The sequence below is a fragment of the Manis javanica genome, chromosome 1 (genome assembly GCF_040802235.1).
Source record: "Manis javanica isolate MJ-LG chromosome 1, MJ_LKY, whole genome shotgun sequence".
NCBI lineage: Eukaryota > Metazoa > Chordata > Mammalia > Pholidota > Manidae > Manis > Manis javanica.
In genome coordinates, this window is record NC_133156.1 from 231,377,504 (window position 1) to 231,397,841 (window position 20,338).

General features: G+C 38.5%; 1 protein-coding gene across 2 annotated transcripts in view; it reads left to right on the forward strand.

Moving 5' to 3' along the window:
- NBAS (NBAS subunit of NRZ tethering complex) overlaps nucleotides 1–20,338 on the forward strand; it is a 331,046-nt gene that overhangs the window by 160,776 nt on the left and 149,932 nt on the right. For both annotated transcript variants that reach the window (XM_073216361.1, XM_037026472.2), the window contains exons 30-33: nucleotides 2,739–2,968; nucleotides 5,370–5,482; nucleotides 11,969–12,082; nucleotides 18,684–18,797. In XM_073216361.1, the coding sequence (XP_073072462.1) occupies nucleotides 2,739–2,968; nucleotides 5,370–5,482; nucleotides 11,969–12,082; nucleotides 18,684–18,797 (571 nt within the window). The remainder of the gene's footprint in view (nucleotides 1–2,738; nucleotides 2,969–5,369; nucleotides 5,483–11,968; nucleotides 12,083–18,683; nucleotides 18,798–20,338) is intronic.

The window sequence follows — 20,338 nt, forward strand, 5'->3', positions numbered from 1 at the left end:
GTGGAACTTGCCTCCATCACACACTTTCTTTCAAATGCAGTTACTGTTTCTATGAGTTTTTCTTTTTTTCCATTGGTCATGAGCTTCTAGGATACATTATTTTATCATGTTCATCCTCACATCCCCTAATACATGTTATAATATCTGGATGTAAAGGATACTTAAGAAATGGTTGTTAATTGACAAAGTATAAGCCACTGGGATTTAATTATTATTTTGGAAGGAATGTATATTACCACCAAATTACTCATGGTCCTTATGGAAAGTTGATCCAACTAACCCATTTTTAATGAATTACAGTCTAAAAGAGTGCTTCCATTTGAATTTTCCTGTCAAAAAATACATCATATAGAATATGTGTGATATACTGCTCTAACATCACAAAGCATGACCCATTGATAAAATGAGTATAAAATTAGGTCTCTACTTTGTGAAATTGGTTGGTATTTTAATTCATGGTGATTCTAACAAAAGAATACTAACACAGACTGTTAAAAATGTGAATTGTTTTATATTTGAACTTAAGGTTTTAAAATGCTGAATGAATCTAAAGTTCACATTTATGATTACAGCCTCAGACCACATAAAACTGCCAGGAGCTTCCCCTTTGTATCTAAAGGGCAACTTGAAATCCACTTTCAGGAGAAAATGATCTGTATGCACAAGGTTCTAAAACCTAACTGTCATTAATATGTGTGAAATAGTGTTTTTAAGTTGAGTAGCATTATTTTTGTTATCTTCCTATTTCTGATTCTGATTGAAAAATTGTCAATAATTACATTACACTTGGATTAGCTCCAGTATAATCTATCATAACAACTCAATGTTGTTATATATTGTTAAAATTAAAATTTTTGTTATATATTAACACCTTTTTATTAGACTTTGATATTTTAATGACTGCTGGCCATTAGTCTCTCTTTTGATGCAACATTGAAAGCATATTGTAAGAGCCTTGAAACAGTTCTAGGGAAGGTTATACAGATTTGGCAAGCTCACATTTTCAAATACTATTTTCATACCTTTTAAATTATCCTGTATTGTCTTACTGGTTTTTGGCCATTATGTTAGGTTTTTCTGTCCTTGGAAAATAATTTGAAATCTCAATTTTGAATTGATTTTTCTAATGCCTGAAGAGCAGAAATCTATGTTGTTCACTTTAGCAAAACCTTTTAATTTTTAAAGTGAGTGAATTGTATTTTTCAATATTGGGCATTGACTCTGTAAGTTTACTTGAATAAACTAAAGGAACAGGGAAACCATTACATCTCAGTCATTCGGGTCACTGCATAAGACCTTTTCACCTGTCAGGTAGATGTGATGGGGGTCACTCACTGATGGTCTGCTTTCTGTCACAGTAGGTATTTTGTAGTAGATCCCTCATACACAATAATTCTATCCTTATCAGTCATTTCAACAAAGGCTTATCTAAAAATTCCTTCTCCAGTAGTGTAGAAATAAGTGAAAATAAGACGGTCTTGCCTGAGGGTTTCAGCCCCTGCCAAGTTAATTATGAATTTAGTGAGACTGAGAAATGACAATGGAACGTTCTTGGGGTAAAAGCGTTTATACTTGGCTTTGTCCTTCCAGTGGTAGGTTGAGCATTGGGATCACATCTGCATCCAGCAGTCTACAGGCCCGTAATCCACCTCTGTCTCTGCCTTCACATGGAGCACTGGCTGGAGCTTTTAATATAGTGACTTAGTCAATAACAGCTCATTGCCTATGGGTGTGGAAGCGTTAGCCTAGTAGTAAGCCAATGACAGCATCAAGTAGGTTAGGGTCAGGTGAGGATCCTGCCCATAGGAACTTCCATTTTCCCCACAAAGGGGATCCTAGGAAAATCCGATAGTTGTCTTAATTATAAGGGAACTCTTGCTCCTCCATGAAATGATTTTTTAATCTCTTCTATTTTTGTGTTTTTGTGCTATACTTATCCACTGGCATAATAGGGAAGAATGTTCTTGGGGAGTTCTTGTTCTAATTACATACTGACTTTATTATTGTAGGTTTAAAAAGATCTGTTTAAGACTTTTCTAGAGTTAGTATAAGTAATAAACAAATAATCTCAATTATAGAATAAATTTTATGTCAATTAATGCTATTAGTTGCCAGTAGAATACAGTGATATTTCCATGAATACCTTCCATCAGTGGCTCCTGTTTTATTTTAATAGTTTTTAGTTTGCAGATGGCAAAAATTACATGGTATATCGTAATTTTAATGAATAGGTAAAAGTGTAACATTTGTAGCTTGGCTATTTAGTTTGTAAGACTAAATTCAGATGCTTTAAACAGTCATGAATTATGCATGTCATATTCAAAGACTTTCTTTTAAAAAAATTAAAATGTTATTAATCATTTAAACATAGTAGGACCTATTGAGTGTGAGACATTATATCTAAGGGATTCTGTTTTTAATGAATATGAACTTCAGATATTTTATCAAGTATTCATTACATTAAAAATATTATGCTTAATATTGGGTTTGTTCAGTTAAAGTATTTCTTCATCTTAAAAGTGGATTTTTTTATTGAGGTTGAAATTCACATATCATGAAGTTAACCATTTACACGTGTACTTCATTGTCATTTAGATTTAGTACATTCTCAACATTGTGCAACCACTACCTCTAGGACAGATGTATTTTTAACATTTCATTTGGATATCAGGGCCTTCATTCTGTTGAGAACTGAATCCTCTCTTTAAGCACTGATTCCAGTTTCTTCTTTATCCCAGATATTTACAGAAAGCCTTCTGTGTTCCAGTCGCCTTGAAAATATCCACCTGGCTGGGCAGATGATGCACTGCAGTGCTTGTTCAATAAATCCACCAGCTAGTGTATCCCATAAAGGAAAGACCCAGTACAGGGTCAGTTATGAAAAAAGTATTGACTTGGTTTTGGCTGCCAGCAGAGAGTACTTCAATTCTTCTACTAACCTCACTGACAGCTGTATGGATCTGGCCAGGTAGGGTAACTCATTTTCCGTTAAGAGGGAGGCAGGGAAGTCAGAACACAAACTATGCTGTTGCTTTTATTCTTTACAAAATGTATTACTGCAAGTACCTACTAACTCTACTGTATGGGCACAGTTATTTATTGCTCGAATTATAGAAAGAAAACTTCATTATAGTATGAATATTCATCAATTTCCTTATGGCCCTTTTTCTCCAGCATGTTTTTCTACAGTTATTCTGGCTGATTATCTCTAAGTTTGTACTTCTTTTTGTTGGAAGAGAAGCAGGTGATAGCCCGCATATTCAAGTTCTGGAAATTTTTAGTATAAACATTTAGGTGATGTCTGTATCCTTTATGTGGTTTCCTCTCTGTTTTGGGATAGGGGCCTGGTAACTACAAAGCCCAAAAGTCCCTTTTAGGTAGAAATTTCCAGATCATGAATTCAGTTTCTCTCTCAGCTTGTTGTACTGGAAATACAGTATTCATTGTTTTACTATTGATTATTATGAGATTTTTTTTCATAGGAGACACTGGTCCTTTGCCTGCCTTAAATGTTTTAACTGTGTTGCTAAGTTTTTCTCATACATGATTTATTTTTTAAATAGTTATACAGAATTTAAAAAATTTTTGATCATTATAATCTTTTATAGTTTTTATCTTCTGTGTCATCATTTGAAAGACCTTTAATTCCCAAGACCATTAAGATAGTTTTTCATACTCCTTTTTACCACTTTGATGGTTTTATTTTTACACTGAAATTTTAGGCCTTTCTGGAACTTATTTGATGTCATGATTGTGGTTGGTATTCAAATTTATTTCCCTCCTGCAGATGACTAGTAGTTTACAGTTTAAGCAAAACTTAAAGGTAACTTTTTTTTCCCTAGCTTCTCACAGAGTGAATCATGTTTTTTTAAACCATGTTATTGGACTTGACAAAGTTGTTTTAGTACATTTTTTCTTCTCTCCCAGGGGGTTGTATTTCTATTTCAGATGATGAAAATATCAAATAGAATAGCCTTTGAAACTGGGAGTTGTGTTTGACCTAAATCTTTTTGGCAGATGTTCTCAGAGATCATTTTAAAAACCATTCTTTCTGTGTTTCCCTTTTATTCCATCTCTTTTTCTCCCACAAGGTCAGACTTAAATTTAAAAAGCTGTCATATGTATTTAATGTGGCACCAAATTGCAAATCTTTCTTAATCACAAATAAGTGCTTACTACTTGTACACTTGTACATACCTTTTTGTATCTTTTTTCACTTATGATTTATAGTGAAGGCTTTTCCATGTAAGCACATATAGGTTTGATTCTTGCTTTTCTGATGGTTGTAGACTATTTCCTTGTTAAACTTCATTTAATTAGTCCCTGATTTAGTGTATTTTATTTTTGAAAGCACAGTGGTTGTGAGTATTATGTGTGGACATGTGTGAGCCTATTTGTAGTGTAGATTACTAGAAGCAGAACTCCTGGGTTCACAGGCCAGTGCAGTTAGAATTTTGGTAGATATTGCAAATAAATTAATATGCTTTTACACTTGAATGAGCAGTATATGTTAGTGCCCATCCAATTTAAATCCTACAATCTTGTGAGAGGAAGCTAGGCCTACATTGATGATTTTGTCGTATAGGTACACGCTGGGGCTTAGGTGCCTTCATCTGATGATCATGATTTTAGCATTCAGTATCCTGTCATGGCCTGATTGCTTCCTGTCTTTTTAGTCTTGTGTCTTAAGGTTCCTCTACATGTACCTTTTAGACAGTGAGTTTATTCAGTAATTAAAATACTGATTAAGTACACTTTTTCTGTTTTTTTAAAAAAACTGCTTAAAATGCTCCATAGTTTCCACAGATTTTTAGATTAGCAAATCACTTTCTGCTATATATATATCTCAGAACTGCATTACTATCTGATTCTTCCTTTTTGGTCAAAAATTGGTGTACAGTTTCTTAGGTTATTATTCTTTTTACCTTTGGGAGATAAAACTATCACTGAATCAAGACATTTGTTTTTCCTAGAAGAATAACTGGAAATGATCTGAACTCTGTTTTTTTAATCATTTCTAATATGATTATTACTTTTGGAGCCGACAGTAAAAATAGTACTTAAATACAGAGTCAGCATATCTGGTTTCATACGCTGATGTGGTCATTTACTATCATTGCAACCCTGGGTAAGCATGTTACCCCTCTGGACTTAAATTTTGGCTTCCTTACAAAGCAGGTGATGGCATTTGCCTATCTCACAGGTTTACTGTGAGGATTGAGTAAGATAACAGGAAGGATCTAGCAGAAAGCCTGTAATGTAGTAGGTTTTTGATAAAGATGTGTTGGATCTCATGTTGTCAAATATAGAAAGGCAGTGTAGCCAAATGTGTGTTACTTTGTTTTAAAAGTTTACCTTATTTCTCCCAGGTGCTGTTTACAGCTGATAACAGATAGACCCGCCGCCATTCAAGAGGAACTGGATCTCATCCAGGCCCTTGGATGTCTTGAGGAGTTTGGGGTAAAGATTCTGCCTTTGCAAGGTGAGGATCTGCTTAGTGTTACACTGTTAGTAACTTACTTTGCATTAATTTACTAGCATTCATTTTTAGTTTTTTAAACTGAAGAGTACCTTGGTCATGTAATCCATTAGCAATAATAGATCCAGCCCTTTGTCCCATTTTTCAAATGAAATCTTCAGTGGAAGCCCAAAAGAAAAAGATAAATGCCACAGTTTATCATAAACTTTTAAATTCACAATGATAACATTAAAAGAAATAATATTAGTAGCAGCACTGAGGCTGTTGGATAAAAATAAAGATAGAAATTGGGAATTATGGATGAGAATTTCAGATTTACATCAGTTTGGTATACATTTTACTTCAGTTACATAGATTTCTAAGTAGCTGTAAGTGATAATTTTATGTTTGCTGCAGAATATACTTTAGTGTTGATATTTTTTTCAAAGAGGCGAATATGGGAAGGTCTTGTGTAGAGTTTAATTTCCAGTGATATCTCGACATTGTGCAGGCTCTTTTACCTAAATGTAAAAGGTTAAGTACCACACAAAGCAAGTGTGCTGTTACAGTCACTTGTCATGGTGTCTTTTGTGCCGTGAGGACAGTGTGCATCTCTTGTGTCCTGAACTGTACCTGACAAGTGGGAGGTAGATGTTCTGTTGTTTCAAACCTCAGCCTCAGTGCCTTAAAAGAAGCAAGCATCTTGGTCATTGCAGTATGCTTGGCTGGCTTCCATCTAATCTCTTACCTTGTTTTTAACTCTGGAAATGTTTAGAACTGGGGGTAGGGGATGTATAGCTGAGTTCTTTTCTCTCTCTAGTTTTTATTGTATTTTCATCAGAATTTTTTCTCTTCTTTTTTTAGCTTTTAGTACCTTCAGACAGTGATGGCATACAGATTCCTTCATGTCTTTGTCCCCTGTAGGGTTTTATGCACATGGATCTTAGGGAATATAAGCTGATAGAGACAGTCTCCTGTTTTCATGTGGATTCTGCTTGTCAGATATATTTATTAGACTTGATAAAGATAGTATTACTATTACCTTGAATATCATTGTTCGGAAATAATTTGTACATGGTTATAAATATCCTGCAGCATCTTAAGCAAGTATATTTAGCATTGTTAAATTGCTAGAAAATTTCATTCAGTTGTACCATTCATGTAATTTTTAGCTCAAAGCTTAAAATTGTGAAGATTAATCAGTTACTAAAAAACATTTTCAGTTTATTCTTAAATGTCTTAAGTCACTAACTACTTCACCCAGAACACTTGTTTTCAGTTGAATTTTTCGGTCACAGGAGAGTCCAGAGCACTGTCAGACTTTTGCCTTTCCTATGCCTCTTGTTCATGAGCTTCATCTCACTGTGGCTTTGACTGTGTGTACATGTGTGTATGTGTATTTTTATTTTATTTTACTTTTTTATCTTTTATTTTTATTAAGGTGTCATTGATATACACTCTTATGAAGGTTTCACATGAAAAACAATGTGGTTACTACATTCACCCATACTGTCGAGTCTTCCCCCATACCCCATTGCAGTCCCTGTCCATCAGTATAGTAAGATGCCACAGAGTTGCTACTTGTCTTCTCTCTGCTACACTGTCTTCCCCATGACCCCCCCGCACTATGTGTACTGATCATATGTGTGTGTGTATTTTAATTATTAAATCCAAGCAGATTGATGTAATACAAAAAATTTTTCTTGCAGTCCCCCAATATTGAAGCTTGAAATATTAAATTAAGCTCTGATTTTCTGTGGTGCCCAATTAGTGGTACTTTTGCTGGTAATACTGCACTTCAGCTGATGGGTTTGAATATCTGCAACCAAACCCATCTTGCTGTTGCTTCTGAGAAATTTCCTGACTGAAGAGTCTTTTAAGAAAGATAATTACTTTCATGTCTTGACAGCTTTCCAGCTTGATATTTTAATTTGGAATGTCCTATTTAGAATGTCAGAAAATCTCCTGGATGTGGAGAGGGAATGTTGCCTTTGTGTACTATTTGTTGTTTTTATGCCGCAGATACAATTTAGGTTTAAGTTGCTTTTATATTCATTAGTACTGTTGGACCAAGTAACGTGGTATTTAAACATTTATGGTGCAGGTAATTTTATTTTAGTCAGTGTACATAGTTCATTTTGTCACTTTGCTTTGTTTCAAAGCCTTCTTTATCTGTACACCAGGGGTTGATGTTTCTCCTCAGGTGAAGGCTGTTGGTACTAGCTAAAGTATAATTAATGAGTTAATAGGAAACATGAACAGAAATATCATTTAAAAATGATTCCTGTGTAGAGTGTCCTATGAAGTGTTTGTGTGTATATATTTGTGTTTTCCCCCTTAATTTGGGTGTTTGTATAAAATACTCATAATATTCAAATGAGCAGAATTCAGTTTTCCCCCATTTTCTTTCTAAAATAGCACAAGTCAGTTTTCCCGATTTACAGCATTATGGCTAAACCCAGCCTGGAGCCAGTTTTGCCACTTACTGCAGGGTAACGGGACAAGTGTCTTCACCTCTTTTGTATCCAAGTTTTCTCATTTATAAAATGAAGATGCTACTACTTAGCATCTTATGGAATGACTCATAAAGATTCAACCCCATAGTTCACAGTGCCGGGCTAATACAGTCAGAGCTCTGTGAGTACCAGCTGCTGGTTTTATTGTTTCCCTCAGGCACTTTTAAATGGCGGTGGAATCAGCCTGGTCTTACCTGCCTTCTCATGATGCCTCCTCCTTTCTTTTCATTCATTTTCCCTCCCCCCTCAACCGTCTCTCCAGTCTCCTTTTTCCACTTCCCTTTCTTTCCATTCAAAAAACATTAATCTAGCCTCTTAGTCTGCTCCAGGAGCTGAAATAATGAAGGGAATAAGGCACACTGCCTGACTTTGAGGGACTGACACACTGATAACAAGTCACACCTAGTGTCATATATGAGTTTAAATTCTGATTCAGCCGCTTGGAGCTGCGTAACCTGCGGCAACTTAACGTTTTTGAATTTAACCTTCCTCAGATGGAGGTAGTAATAAAATATGCCCTACATAGCCTAAGAGTTATATCCTGACGTTGGGAATTCTGCATTAGAGGATCCCATATTTCAGAAGCATTTCTGTGAATATGTCACTAGCAGTAATAATAATAACCAACATTTACTGAGTGATTTTTATGTTCTCGGTACATGTGTATCATTAATTCCGAAAAATACCCTATGAGGTAGTGACTGTTCTTTCCAATTTCCATACAGGGAGGTTAAATAGCTTGCTTAGGGTCACCCAGCTAGTTAGACGTGGAGCTAGAACTGACACCTAGGTTGTCTGGCTCAAGAGCCAGTGTTTGTAAACAGTAGACAATACTCTATTGATGGAGAGGTGTGAAAGTAGAAAACTGTTCGAGAATGAAACTGACTGGTGCTTTGACTCATAAGCTAAGTGACCAATGTTTGCATATTATCACCTTCTTCACCTTCATAGTTCAGATTTGCACTTCAGTAATGTCACAAGTAACTCTATTGCACACCTTTGATGCCATTCATGAGTGACTGAAATTCATACTGCATCTGTGGCTTGCTGGGTATCATGCATTTTTCTTGCCTTGTAAGAGTGTTTGGCTTGTGCGTAGCTGATCAATAAATGCTTATGTCTGAGATTTGTATGTATGTGTGAATGTGTATGTCTGTGTTTTGTTTTTTTAACATTTGAGATATATTGTGAGATCTACAGGAAAATGAGGTATCCTGTTATTAAAAGATACATGCATGCATATCCTTTTCATGTTCATTCTGTTTTGAGAAGGAATTTTAGGAGTTGAAGACCCATTCTCTTCATACATAAAAATATCTAAGACTTGAATTTATTTAACTGAGAAATCACATTTTGAAATACAATTTAGCATGTCCTACAATAAATAAACAGTAAAAAAGAGCTGGTATAGTGATATGCAGAGGCTCAAAAATAAGGAAGTTATTTGGACATGGCAATTGTACTCAATTAGAATCTTGCTCTCCAAATTATTTGATGTATTTGAAATATTAGCATGTTTCAGGGAAGGAAGCAGAGACCAAACTTTAATGTTCCATTAATGGAACTTTAGAGAAAATGATGAGTTTTTGCCACGTGTAATTTCAGTTTTCCACCTTGATTATATCAAGCTAGAAAAAGAGTGATAGGTAATAGCAAGGAAATCAGCTTACTAGAATTGCTGAAGCTAGAGCTTCTCAAAGACGAATACAAGAATTCATCAAATAATGCCATTTTAAAACATCTGTGAAATCACCAGGTTTTTACATATGTAGAGTGACAATAATGTCTATGACAGGTGTTTTAAAAATCACATTAGAAACATGCAGAAAGTACCTTTCTCACAGTTCCTGAATTTGAAATATTAAAGTACTGATGTTCCATAAATTTTTTAAAAAAATACTTACTTGGAGAAAAAGCTATGAAAGAGCAGCATATATTGAGTAAAAAACCCGTTTTTTTGATAGAATTAAGGAAATGTTTGAAGTATTGTCAGTGCAGGTGATTTTCACTGGGAGGTTGAACTAAGATTTGGGCAGGCCAAAGAATAACTGAGGCACAGATGGGACTGTGAATGCGCCTTTCGGGGAGTGGAAGTAGCTGCAGAGCCTTCTGGGCAGCCTTCTGATTAGGGCTCTGGAACAAAGCCGGCACAGTCCCAGCAAGCATATGTTTACTGTCAGGCGCAGTACAAGCTTCTCCAGATATCCTGTGCAAGGGAACCTGATAGACACCATGTTCTTGTCCACTTTCCCCACAAGTGTACTGTATCAGTTAGTGTGTGCTAGATGGCTATAGCAAAAAACTAAATATCTGTGGTGTGTGACAACAAGTTCTTGCTCCAGTTATTTCTGCAGCACTGCTCTGAAACATGGGATTCTCATTGTGGAGGGAAAAGATGAGCAGTGGAATCCCGTGATGACGTTCAAGCATTTGCTGAGAAGTGGCATATGTCACTTTCCCTCACCTTTCTTTGCCTAGAGGAGTCATATGGCCAAGCCTAATGTTAGAAAGGTGAAAATCTGACATATGAATAATTGCAGGATCCTGGGAACAATAATACAATCTGCAGAAGTTATATACCCAGGTATAGATATTGGCTAGCGTTTTTGAGAAGTTAAATAACTGAAGTCTACCTCTACCTTTTGTTTTATGGTAAAGTGCACAACAGAATCACCCTACGGGCAGGTGCATAAATAGTCATCTTAACAATAGCCCAAAACAAGCTAAAATATTTTGCAACAGATTCTCAAGTGGTTCAGAAAAAAATAGATGTGTGTGTGTATATGTGTGTGTAGAGGGAAGGAGGACACACGATTGTACACATGCATGTGCAAATGGAGCAACTTATTAACAATTAGTTAATCTTGGCAAAAAGCATGGAGTTCTTTGTACCATTCTTGAAACTTTTCTGTAAGTTTGAAAGAAATCACAATAAAAACTTAGAAAAAAGTTGCCCATTTTAGAGAAAAACTCCATTTCTCCTTTTGCTCTTCAGCCACTGGGCCCTCTCCTGCATACCTATAAGAGGTTTTGGGTGACCACAGGGTGTATGGGATATAGCGATGGATTTAGCAATGGATAAAGGAATAAAGTTGTGAAAAATACTTAGGAGGCCGCATCACTTTTCCAGTGACCTTGGCCAATGTACTTGACCTTTCTGCGCCTCCTGTTCTCCCCTGAGGATAATAGGACCTGCCTTGGCCTTGTCGGGTTTATGACACATTAAAGCATCTCCAGTTTCTGGAACATAGGTCATACTCACTCACTGTCAGCTGTTGTCACTATTGTTGTTATTGTTCAATTTATTGGAGCCTAGCCTCCCAGTAGTGCCATGCTTCTTAAAGGTTGACACATCTCCCCTAAATAAATACCCTAGCATATACATAATAATAATAATACTCTTAACTAAATTTTTTTTTCCCCTTAAGTGTTCTTAATTACCTCATAGTGTGAATTGGTATGATAAGACAAGTTTTATTTTCCTAACATCTAGCTTAGATGAGAGGAATGGGCCTGTTTTTGGAGAAAAGTTAATAAATTGGAACAGTGAGCACCTCAAAAACTCCTGCCCTTCAAACCAGAGTGATGAGGTGGAGATACAATGGAGATGCTTGGACCTTGGAATGGATATTGTCGGGCAAGGTGAATGGAGGGACAGGCGTAAATGAAAGAATGTGACGTTTTCAAAGACAAATGCTGCCCTGTGTATAATTTTCCCTGGCCTGACATGGCACTTGAAAAAGTGACAGTTTTTCCTAGCTTCCGAATGCCAGTCCATTTTCCATTTCAGAAGTTTGGTGACAAAGAAAAGATCCATGTTGTACATTACTTACTCAGAAGCAACAATGATTTTCCTTTTTTAAAAAAAAATCTTATTTTTTATGGTTCTGGAGGCTAACATAGTTCTCCTTTAGTTTGGTTGTCTTAAATTCGGATCATCATGATACTCTCTTGTGATGTCCCTGATTACAAGTCTCTTGTCTGTCTTTGGTAGTGCGATTGTGCTCTGACCGGATCAGTCTTATCAAGGAGTGTATTTGCCAGTCCCCTACGTGCTACAAACAATCCGCCAAGCTTCTGGGCCTTTCTGAGTTGCTGGGAGTAGCAGGTAAGTTTTGAATGCTGCTCTTCAGAATATGGTTTATATTTATTCTTGATATCTTCCTATGTGAACATCAGAATATATACTTGCAGATGTCAGAAGGGCTGCTTTTGGGCAAGGATATATCTTTTCTACAAGATGCGTACATATACTGACCTGCTGGGACCATCTCTCCTTTAAATGAGGACCGGCTTCTTTGGGGTGCCTGAAGTGGTTGTGAGGTCAGGAGTAGAAGTCAGGGTTGCCATTTATAACCAGAAAGCTTAAATATAGAACAAGCCAGCCCTGCTAGTTTACCTTCAGTGTCCGGGTTTGGTGTAATATTTTTGAACCTGAACAATTTCTTAGAAAAATTTGTGCATATACTATTTGGTGGGGTTTTCTTTCACAAATGTGATCTTATTTCATCTTCTGTTAAGTGGTATTTTTTCCCATTTCACAAGGGAAATCGAGGATTAGAGAAGTTAATTCTCTTACTTTAGCAGGGTTAAATGCAGACCCAGGCTTTCAAGGCAAGCCCTTCTGACTACATTTCATGTTTCTCTGAAGCTGTTCTGCTTACCAGAATGTTTAAATTTTCTTTTGTATTTTTGACTTATGCTGATCTCTATAAGAACAGTTCTTGACCAAATGTTTCATTAGTAGTGGTTTGAAGTTGTTCTTATCTAAAACACATAGTATAGGCTCAAAAGTAAAGGGGATTTATCTTTATATTTGGACTTTTAAAAATACGTATGTTTAGTATATTTAGGGGACACATTTGTGTTTTAAGATTTTAATATATATGACTCTTATTCTTAAGGTTGATAGTTGAAGTAAATTTTCATGTGTCAGTTGTCTTTTTTTTTGTCTATCTGAAAGCATGGCATTAGCATCTTTACCTTTGGACTTGCCACAGCCTGGAAAGATGCTGACACTGGGATTGTGGTCCGTCCTCCATTGCTAGGTCTCTTGAATTACTGGGGAGGAAGTGGTCAGAAGACTGGTTCAGTTCTTACTGTCCCATGTACTTGCTAAAATGTTAGCTCTAGTTTCTGCATTTGTAAAATAGGAATGACACCCTCTTGCTTCACCCTGGCGGATTATTAGAGCCCCGAATGAGGTAATGCATTGTAAAAGCACTTTGTAGACTTTGAAGCACTCTGATCGTCAGGGAGGAATCGATAGTGTAAGAATCCAGTTCTTAGAAACTAATGAGGCAGCTGAGAGATGCTGTCTGCATTTTCCATGAACCTACTAATATTAATTTCCATTTTTGTCCTTGTGTCATATTGACATAGAAATAGGATTATCAGTGATTCTGGCCAACTATGTGAATTTTTGATGTAGTGAATGTTACTCGTCAGTCCCAGCTGAGCATATTTATATAGAAAACATGGTATTTAGACCTCTTTTCTTTATTGTGACTAATTTCTTTCTAATATTTGGAACCATTTAAACTTGGGCACCTTATGGCACAAACTTTAATGTGGAATCTATATTATACCTTCAGCACAGCATCGTAAGACTAGTATCTACATTTCGTTCAACATATTTTAATTGTGAGCTACCTGAGTGCACCTAATAAAAATTCTAACACGTATCAGTGACTACTGTGGGCCAGCATTCTTTGACACTCTTTGACATGCTTTTTACATATTAGCTCCTTCACCAAGCACAACCGCCTCTTGCTGACCACACTTGACGGAGGGAACAGGTGTGTGGAGAGGTGAAGCGGTATCTCTGTGCTGGGTACTTTGGACACAAAGTTCTGTTACAGCTGCTGCCCTCCTGGAAGCTGAAATCTTGGAGGCCTGAGGAAGCAAATGATCGCACTGCCACACGGGATGCGGTGGTAGTGCCCGGCTTCTGTACACAGACATCAGAGAGCTTGGAAGAAAGGCTGTGCTCATGTTCTGCTGGGGGCAGGTTATTAAGGAAGGGATCACAAAGCTGGAACTTTCATCTGAAGCATAGAGCGTGTTCTACTGCTGCTTGACAAACCACCCCAAAACTCAGTGGCTTAAGTCAAGGAGCATTAACTTACATCTCTCCCCGTTCTGGAGGTTGGCGGGGTCCAGCCAGGAATGTTCAGTCTTCTATGAAGTTGCAGTTGGATATTGGCTAGGGATGGTCTGACCTTAAGATCTGGCACCTGGGCTGGGAAGACTGAGCTAATTGGGAGGTGGAGTAGCCAGGGCTCTGTTCTCTATGTGGTTTCTCCTGGTGGTCTTTTCACGTGGTGGCCTCAGTGTACTCCGCCTCCTTATCATGTAGGGTGACTGAAGGCTCCCAGAGTCAGTGTGTCCCAGAAGCAACCAGCCGAAGATTGATGGATTTGGGGCAGCTTCATTACCGCTGTGTTTTAGTCGCAGAGGTGGTCCCACAGGCCCTTCCGGGTTTAAGGGGAGTATGTATGGGCTCTGCCTGCAGACCTGACTGGGCCTGGATGGTCTGCTTCAGAGCGGCTCGCTCACTGCGCTGTTGGAAGAGGCCTCAGCTCCTCCTGACTGGTGGTGAGAAGCGTCAGTTCCTTTGCCACATGGACCTCTCAGGCCTTTTTAAGTTCTTCTCAACATGGTAGCTAGTTTCTCTGTAAGTGGCTGATCCACGAGAGAGTGAGCAGGAAGCAGTAGTGCCTTTTATGACCTAGTCTTGGAAGTCACCCAACTCATTTCCACTTTATCCTTTCAGAAATAAATCACTAACCAGCCCCCATCAAAGGGGCTCCGTCTTTAGAAGGGCGTACCAAAGAATTCGTGGACGGTTTAAATCACATTTCACATCCTCAGAGATTTGTCATGCCGCCATAGTCTTCTTCAGACTGAATATCTGAATCATTTTCTTTCATAGATATCTTACTTGCTCATACTCTTGGCTGTTAAGAATTTATTTCATTTTGTTTTATTTTGATTGTAAACTTTTCTAAATCTTTCAGGCCTATTTTTAATTGTTTTTCCCTTTAACTACTCGCTCAGAATGCAACTTCCTAGAATTAAAAGCAGTTGAATATTTGAACTTTGGACTTAAAGGTGACTTATTGAACCCATTTTCATATAAAAGTTGACATTAACAATAATAATTCTCACTTTATGCTTTTATACTTTTCTACATTACTTCTTACTGTGCCCCTTACAGCAGAGCTATGAATCTCATTTTCAATGTGAGGAAAGAGGAACAAAATAAGTTAAACATTTCATTGACTATTTTGCTGTTAAGAAGTTCCTCACTTTGAATCCTTTACTCTTATCCTTTGTTTCCACCTTTTTTGATGTTGGGGGACGGTATTCAGTGGACTCTTAAAATTAGCCGAGTAGGGGACTTCAGTTACTGAAAAATATCTTCACAACCCAGCCAAGCTGTCACATGAAAAAATAAAAAAATCGTATCTGGCCCTTTCATTTTTGGTTTAGATATTCTGAATAAATGCAAACATTTCATGAGTATTATCTAAGAAATAGGTTATATATTAAATGTGATATATACATTTATTATTGAAAACTTTTACATATTGTTCCATTTCTCGTATTATGTATTAGTGTTAACTAAAACATGATTGTGCTGTTCTGATAATAATAACAGGGAATCTTAGTGCTGTATCTTCCCTTTTTCTTAAGACTCTTTTAGACTAGCTGGGGCCAGTATTTGCCTTGAATTTTATTTAAATGTGTGATGCACAGAAAGAAGTTTGATAGGGGCATATTTTAAACCTTTCATTCACCTTGTTCTGTATATATATTACTTTTTCTTCAAAACCATATTATAGCTTAAACATGCAGGGGCCATGAACGTACTTTCTTTTCTTTCTGGATATATTGAAAACAATTTTAAGGTTTCATTGCCTCATTAAAATATAGAATGTTTTTCATTTTTTTTCTTTTTACCCTATGTATACAAATTGATTTGTATTATAATTTTTGAGTATTTGTCTTGCAATTGAAAATGACATTCTAGATAGATCTTTACTTATTTCATTGAGTATCTGTATTTTTTGAGCCCCAGTTACATGCACAACTTGGTTCCAGGACCTGAGAATTCAGCAAGGAAGCAACCCTTGTCCTCAAAGCTCAAGTTCTGGTAGAGGATGTAGTGCTCAGAGAATGAAAAGTACAGGGACATGTAGGAGGGACACTTAAACTATATATTTTATTAAAGGGAAGTGTGGAGATGTCATAGAAGCAAGTGACAGTGTGGATAAAATAAAGGTTCCTGTGGCCAGGTTTCTCTCCTGGCCCTGGTTGGCCAGCTCACTACACATGTGTGGGCAATATGTTGCTATTCACTCTATATAAAGAACTCTGCCCAGTGCTCTGGGCGACATGGTGGCAAGGCTGCAAGACCGCAGGAGAGCAGAGCAGAGGCTGGAGTGGTGGCAGTGCCGAGGACAGAGGCCCAGAGGACGGCTGTGCGGGCAGAGAGGCCCAGAGGCAGAGACTGGCTTGCCGCATGCAGACTCGCTCTGAGTGAATGGGATTTTAGTGATGGCCCTGCCACCATGGAAGTAAAGTTGGGTATAAACTCTTTCAACCCAGGAATGTTCCGTTATCATTCCTCTGTCTCATTGAATCCTTAGTGGACTTGCCTGGGCCCGGGGCTAAAGCCCATTGGCAAGACAATTGAGGGTAGTCAGCAGGATTTATTCTTGACCAAGGAAAAGAACAGACTGACCTCATGGAAGGAGTGTTTCAGCAGCTGCTCCTATGGATGGGGAGACATTCGAGTGTCCCCCTGTGGACATGTGGGACTGGGAATGGGTGACGGACTGGGGTCCACCCCAGGCGAAAGCAAATTCGTTACTGACTGGGGTGGTGTCACTACAAAGTGCTGTGGAAATAGCAAAGGGCCGAGAGGAGGCAGCACAAGAAGGAGCAGAGGCCCGAGAAGCAGCGGCACGAGAGAGCATGAAGGCTGCCGAGAGCATGAAGGCTGCTGGGTGCAGTGGGGCAGGGGAAGGAGCAGCAGCCCGAGAAGCAGCGGCACGGGAGCGCAGACTGCAAGGGGCTGTGGGGCAGGGGAAGGATGGGGTGGGGCCGTCAGCCCCAGAAATGGAGGAGCGGAGGTCTGACGAACAGGTGGGGGTGGAGGTCCTGCCGTTGCCTTGTGCCGGAGGCATCAGCCCTCCTGGGTTGAGACCCCACCTGGGTGAAAGCTGGTGAAAAGCCCAGAGGACTCGACAACTGCAGGTTCCTCCAGGAGAGGCGCAGCCCCCTCCCCAGGCTGTGGGGCACTCTGGGCTCTGCCTCAGGCTCCAGCACAAAAGGAAACACGGTCTGCTTCTCGAAGGAAGCATTTAAAGGGCCCCGTGAAGGTCATGGGACCCAGATGTGGGTTGGTTTGAAAAGGCAGGAGCAGACGGAAGAAGCTGGATGACCGGAGCTGTGGCAACAACTGAGACCGGAGCAGCCGTTCCGGCCACTGAGGACGAAGCAGAGGCAGAGACAAAGCAACGAGATCGGCCTGTGTGTCTGCAAGGCTTTCTGTTGGGAGGCTGGGGAAGGTGGGTATTGTAAGGCCCACCCACGGTCCTCTTGGTTAACTCATTTGAGGAGAACTGGTTTGAATACAGCCAGGATGACCTCTTGGTGGCAATGGATTTCCTCAGGCTTGAGGGTTATTTCATTTTTGTTATTTGTTTATTGTCAGTAGATTATGAAGTTTGGTTATAGTGTTCCAGCTTCCTTGCACAGGGACCATTGCAGAGGATTGAGGGCACATAGATTGAGAGGAGAGAATCCTGGAGGGGTGGAGTGTGGATAAATTGAAAGTTCCTGTGGCCAGGATTCTCCCCTGGCCCTGGTTGGCTAGCTCACTGCACACAGGTGGGCAATGTGCTGCTACTGACTCTGTATAAAGAGCCCCGCCCAGGGCTTTGGGCGACACAGTGGCACGGCTGCATGGTTGCGGGAGAGCAGAGGCTGGAGTGGTGGCAGTGCCGAGGACAGAGACTGGGATGGCTGCAGGGGCAGAGAGGCCCAGAGGCAGAGACCGGCTTGCCCATGCAGACTGGTTCTTAGTGAACGGGATTTTAGTGATGGACCTGCCACCGTGGGAATAAAGGTGGGTATAACCCTTTTACCTCAAAAATGTTCTATGGTCACATTGAATCCATGGTGAACTTGCCCGGAGGTGAAACCCATCGACAAGACAGACAGCTAAGAACTTTCTTGGGAAATAAGGTCTTTGTGTTAACATAAACTGTATTTTAATGTGTTCTTACAATGTAGACATTATAATAAGATAAATACCATCAGCAAACTATATTCATTGTACTTTCTGTTTAAGTTCCCCCCCCCCTTATAATTTTATTTATTATAATTAGAAACAGAACATTAAAGGGCAAACTACAAAAAAAGAAATAGCAAAAAGCTTAAAATTTTCCCTCTCTGCTTAGGTTGGAATGGTTGCTCTGGGGCTAATACTAATCACTGGTTTCTTAGGAAACTGAGAGCTAATTCCAGGATTAACAAATAGATTGGAAAGTCAAAGTTGCTGTGACCTTTTGTCTATAATCTTTTAAAAATAAGCTTATTCGCTACTTTTAATTTTTGAATTAATTCAGAAGACAGTGTTAATGAGGTCTTTTATCAGCTGATGCTGCCATTATCAAGTCATTTGCTTGTGCTCACAGGTGAAGATGCAGAAGAAAGGCGTGGACAGGTTCTCATCCTTCTAGTTGAGCAAGCACTTCGTTGCCATGACTACAAAGCAGCCAGTGCCCATTGTCAGGAGCTGATGGCCACAGGTGAAGTAGACTGCTTACTTACCACTTTGCTCATGTCCTTTTTACATGATGAATAATGGAAAAGGGCTTTTCTGAAATCAATTGGCCTGATTGGTAAGCCAGCCACATTTTGCTCATAAGACTTGGGAAACATATTGTGAACACTGATGAGTGAGTATGCCATGTGCTTACATATTAATATAAATACTTTAATGGCTCAGGACTCATATTTTGTCCGAGATTTTGGTTGTTTTCCTTTCCCTATTGTTTTAATGCCTTTTGAGGTATTATTTATAGAAAAGAAAATTTAAATTTTTTAGTGTATCTGTAATTTGTGACTATACAGTAAATATTTCTATTTAATTTTTTTTTGAAGGATAACATGATTTTCAAAATAATGTTGAGAAATTGGGAAGTAGTTTGTAACCCGGGAATTTCTCATATTGAAGTTCAAATTCAGGTCTCTGAATTCAGATTTTTTTGTGGAATAATCTTTTTATTAAAGAGCACATTCTCCAGTAGGGTAGGAAGCGATGCAGTCTTATCACGGGCTCTCTGCACTAAATCATCTTCTTGTAGCTGTGCCCAATTATTACTTTGTACCCACTGCCCAAGTACATCTTTTTACCCACTGTCTGCATTCATAATGAGTGATTAAAAGTGCAGTGCTTCACTTCATGACAGCTCAGAGAGCTGTGTACTTTGGGTTTTCATCCTTATTACATGTGGACTGTTGAAGAAAATACTATTTTGAGACTCATTAAAAACAGTAATGATGACTTTATTTGGGATTTTTGTAATGTATGTTAAAACTATATGTTTAACATATATGTAATGTATGTTAAAGCAGTAGGGGGAGAGAGACAGGGCTCAGTTCCAAATAAAGGACAGCTGGGGATTGATAGCCAAGGAGCAGAGAAGAGGGGTCAGTGGGTGGAAGATTACTACAATGAGACATGGCAGTTGGTGGGATTCCTGCTAAAACGACAGGATTCTTGCTGAAGGCAGGACAGGGTGATTGTGTATCAAGAGTGAGGGATGAGGAATTTGATCAGATGTCAAGAATGACCAGTTATCAAGTGTGGGATGTTCTCTGCCACCTGACTTAGCAGGATTATTGGTAAAATGGCTGTATGGGCTCAGCAAGGACAAGCCGAGGTGTAGGCCTGCCAGAAATAGGCTGCAGAGCTGCCTGACTGAGGTTTGGTCAGGGAGAGAATCTGTTAGTACCTCTATGCAAATGTTCAAAACTGGGCACAAATTCAATGATTTATAATCTCAGCATTATAAAATTCGTTTCATAAAAGCTGTGTTTCATACTATAACACTAAGTTCAGAATAATTATGTTTTTCTGGAAAAAAATGTCACATTACTCTGAAATAGTTTTCTTAAAGAGCTTTGTAATAATTTTATCCTGTAAGAGTGGCATCTGGATTAATTTTTATTTTATATATTTAGAGAAATTACTCTGGGTTGAAACCTTTCTATTTAAGGAAAACCAAAACCCTACTTTCAAACTGGAACTCCTTCAAATAAGAATACAAGTGTAGAAGAATTCATA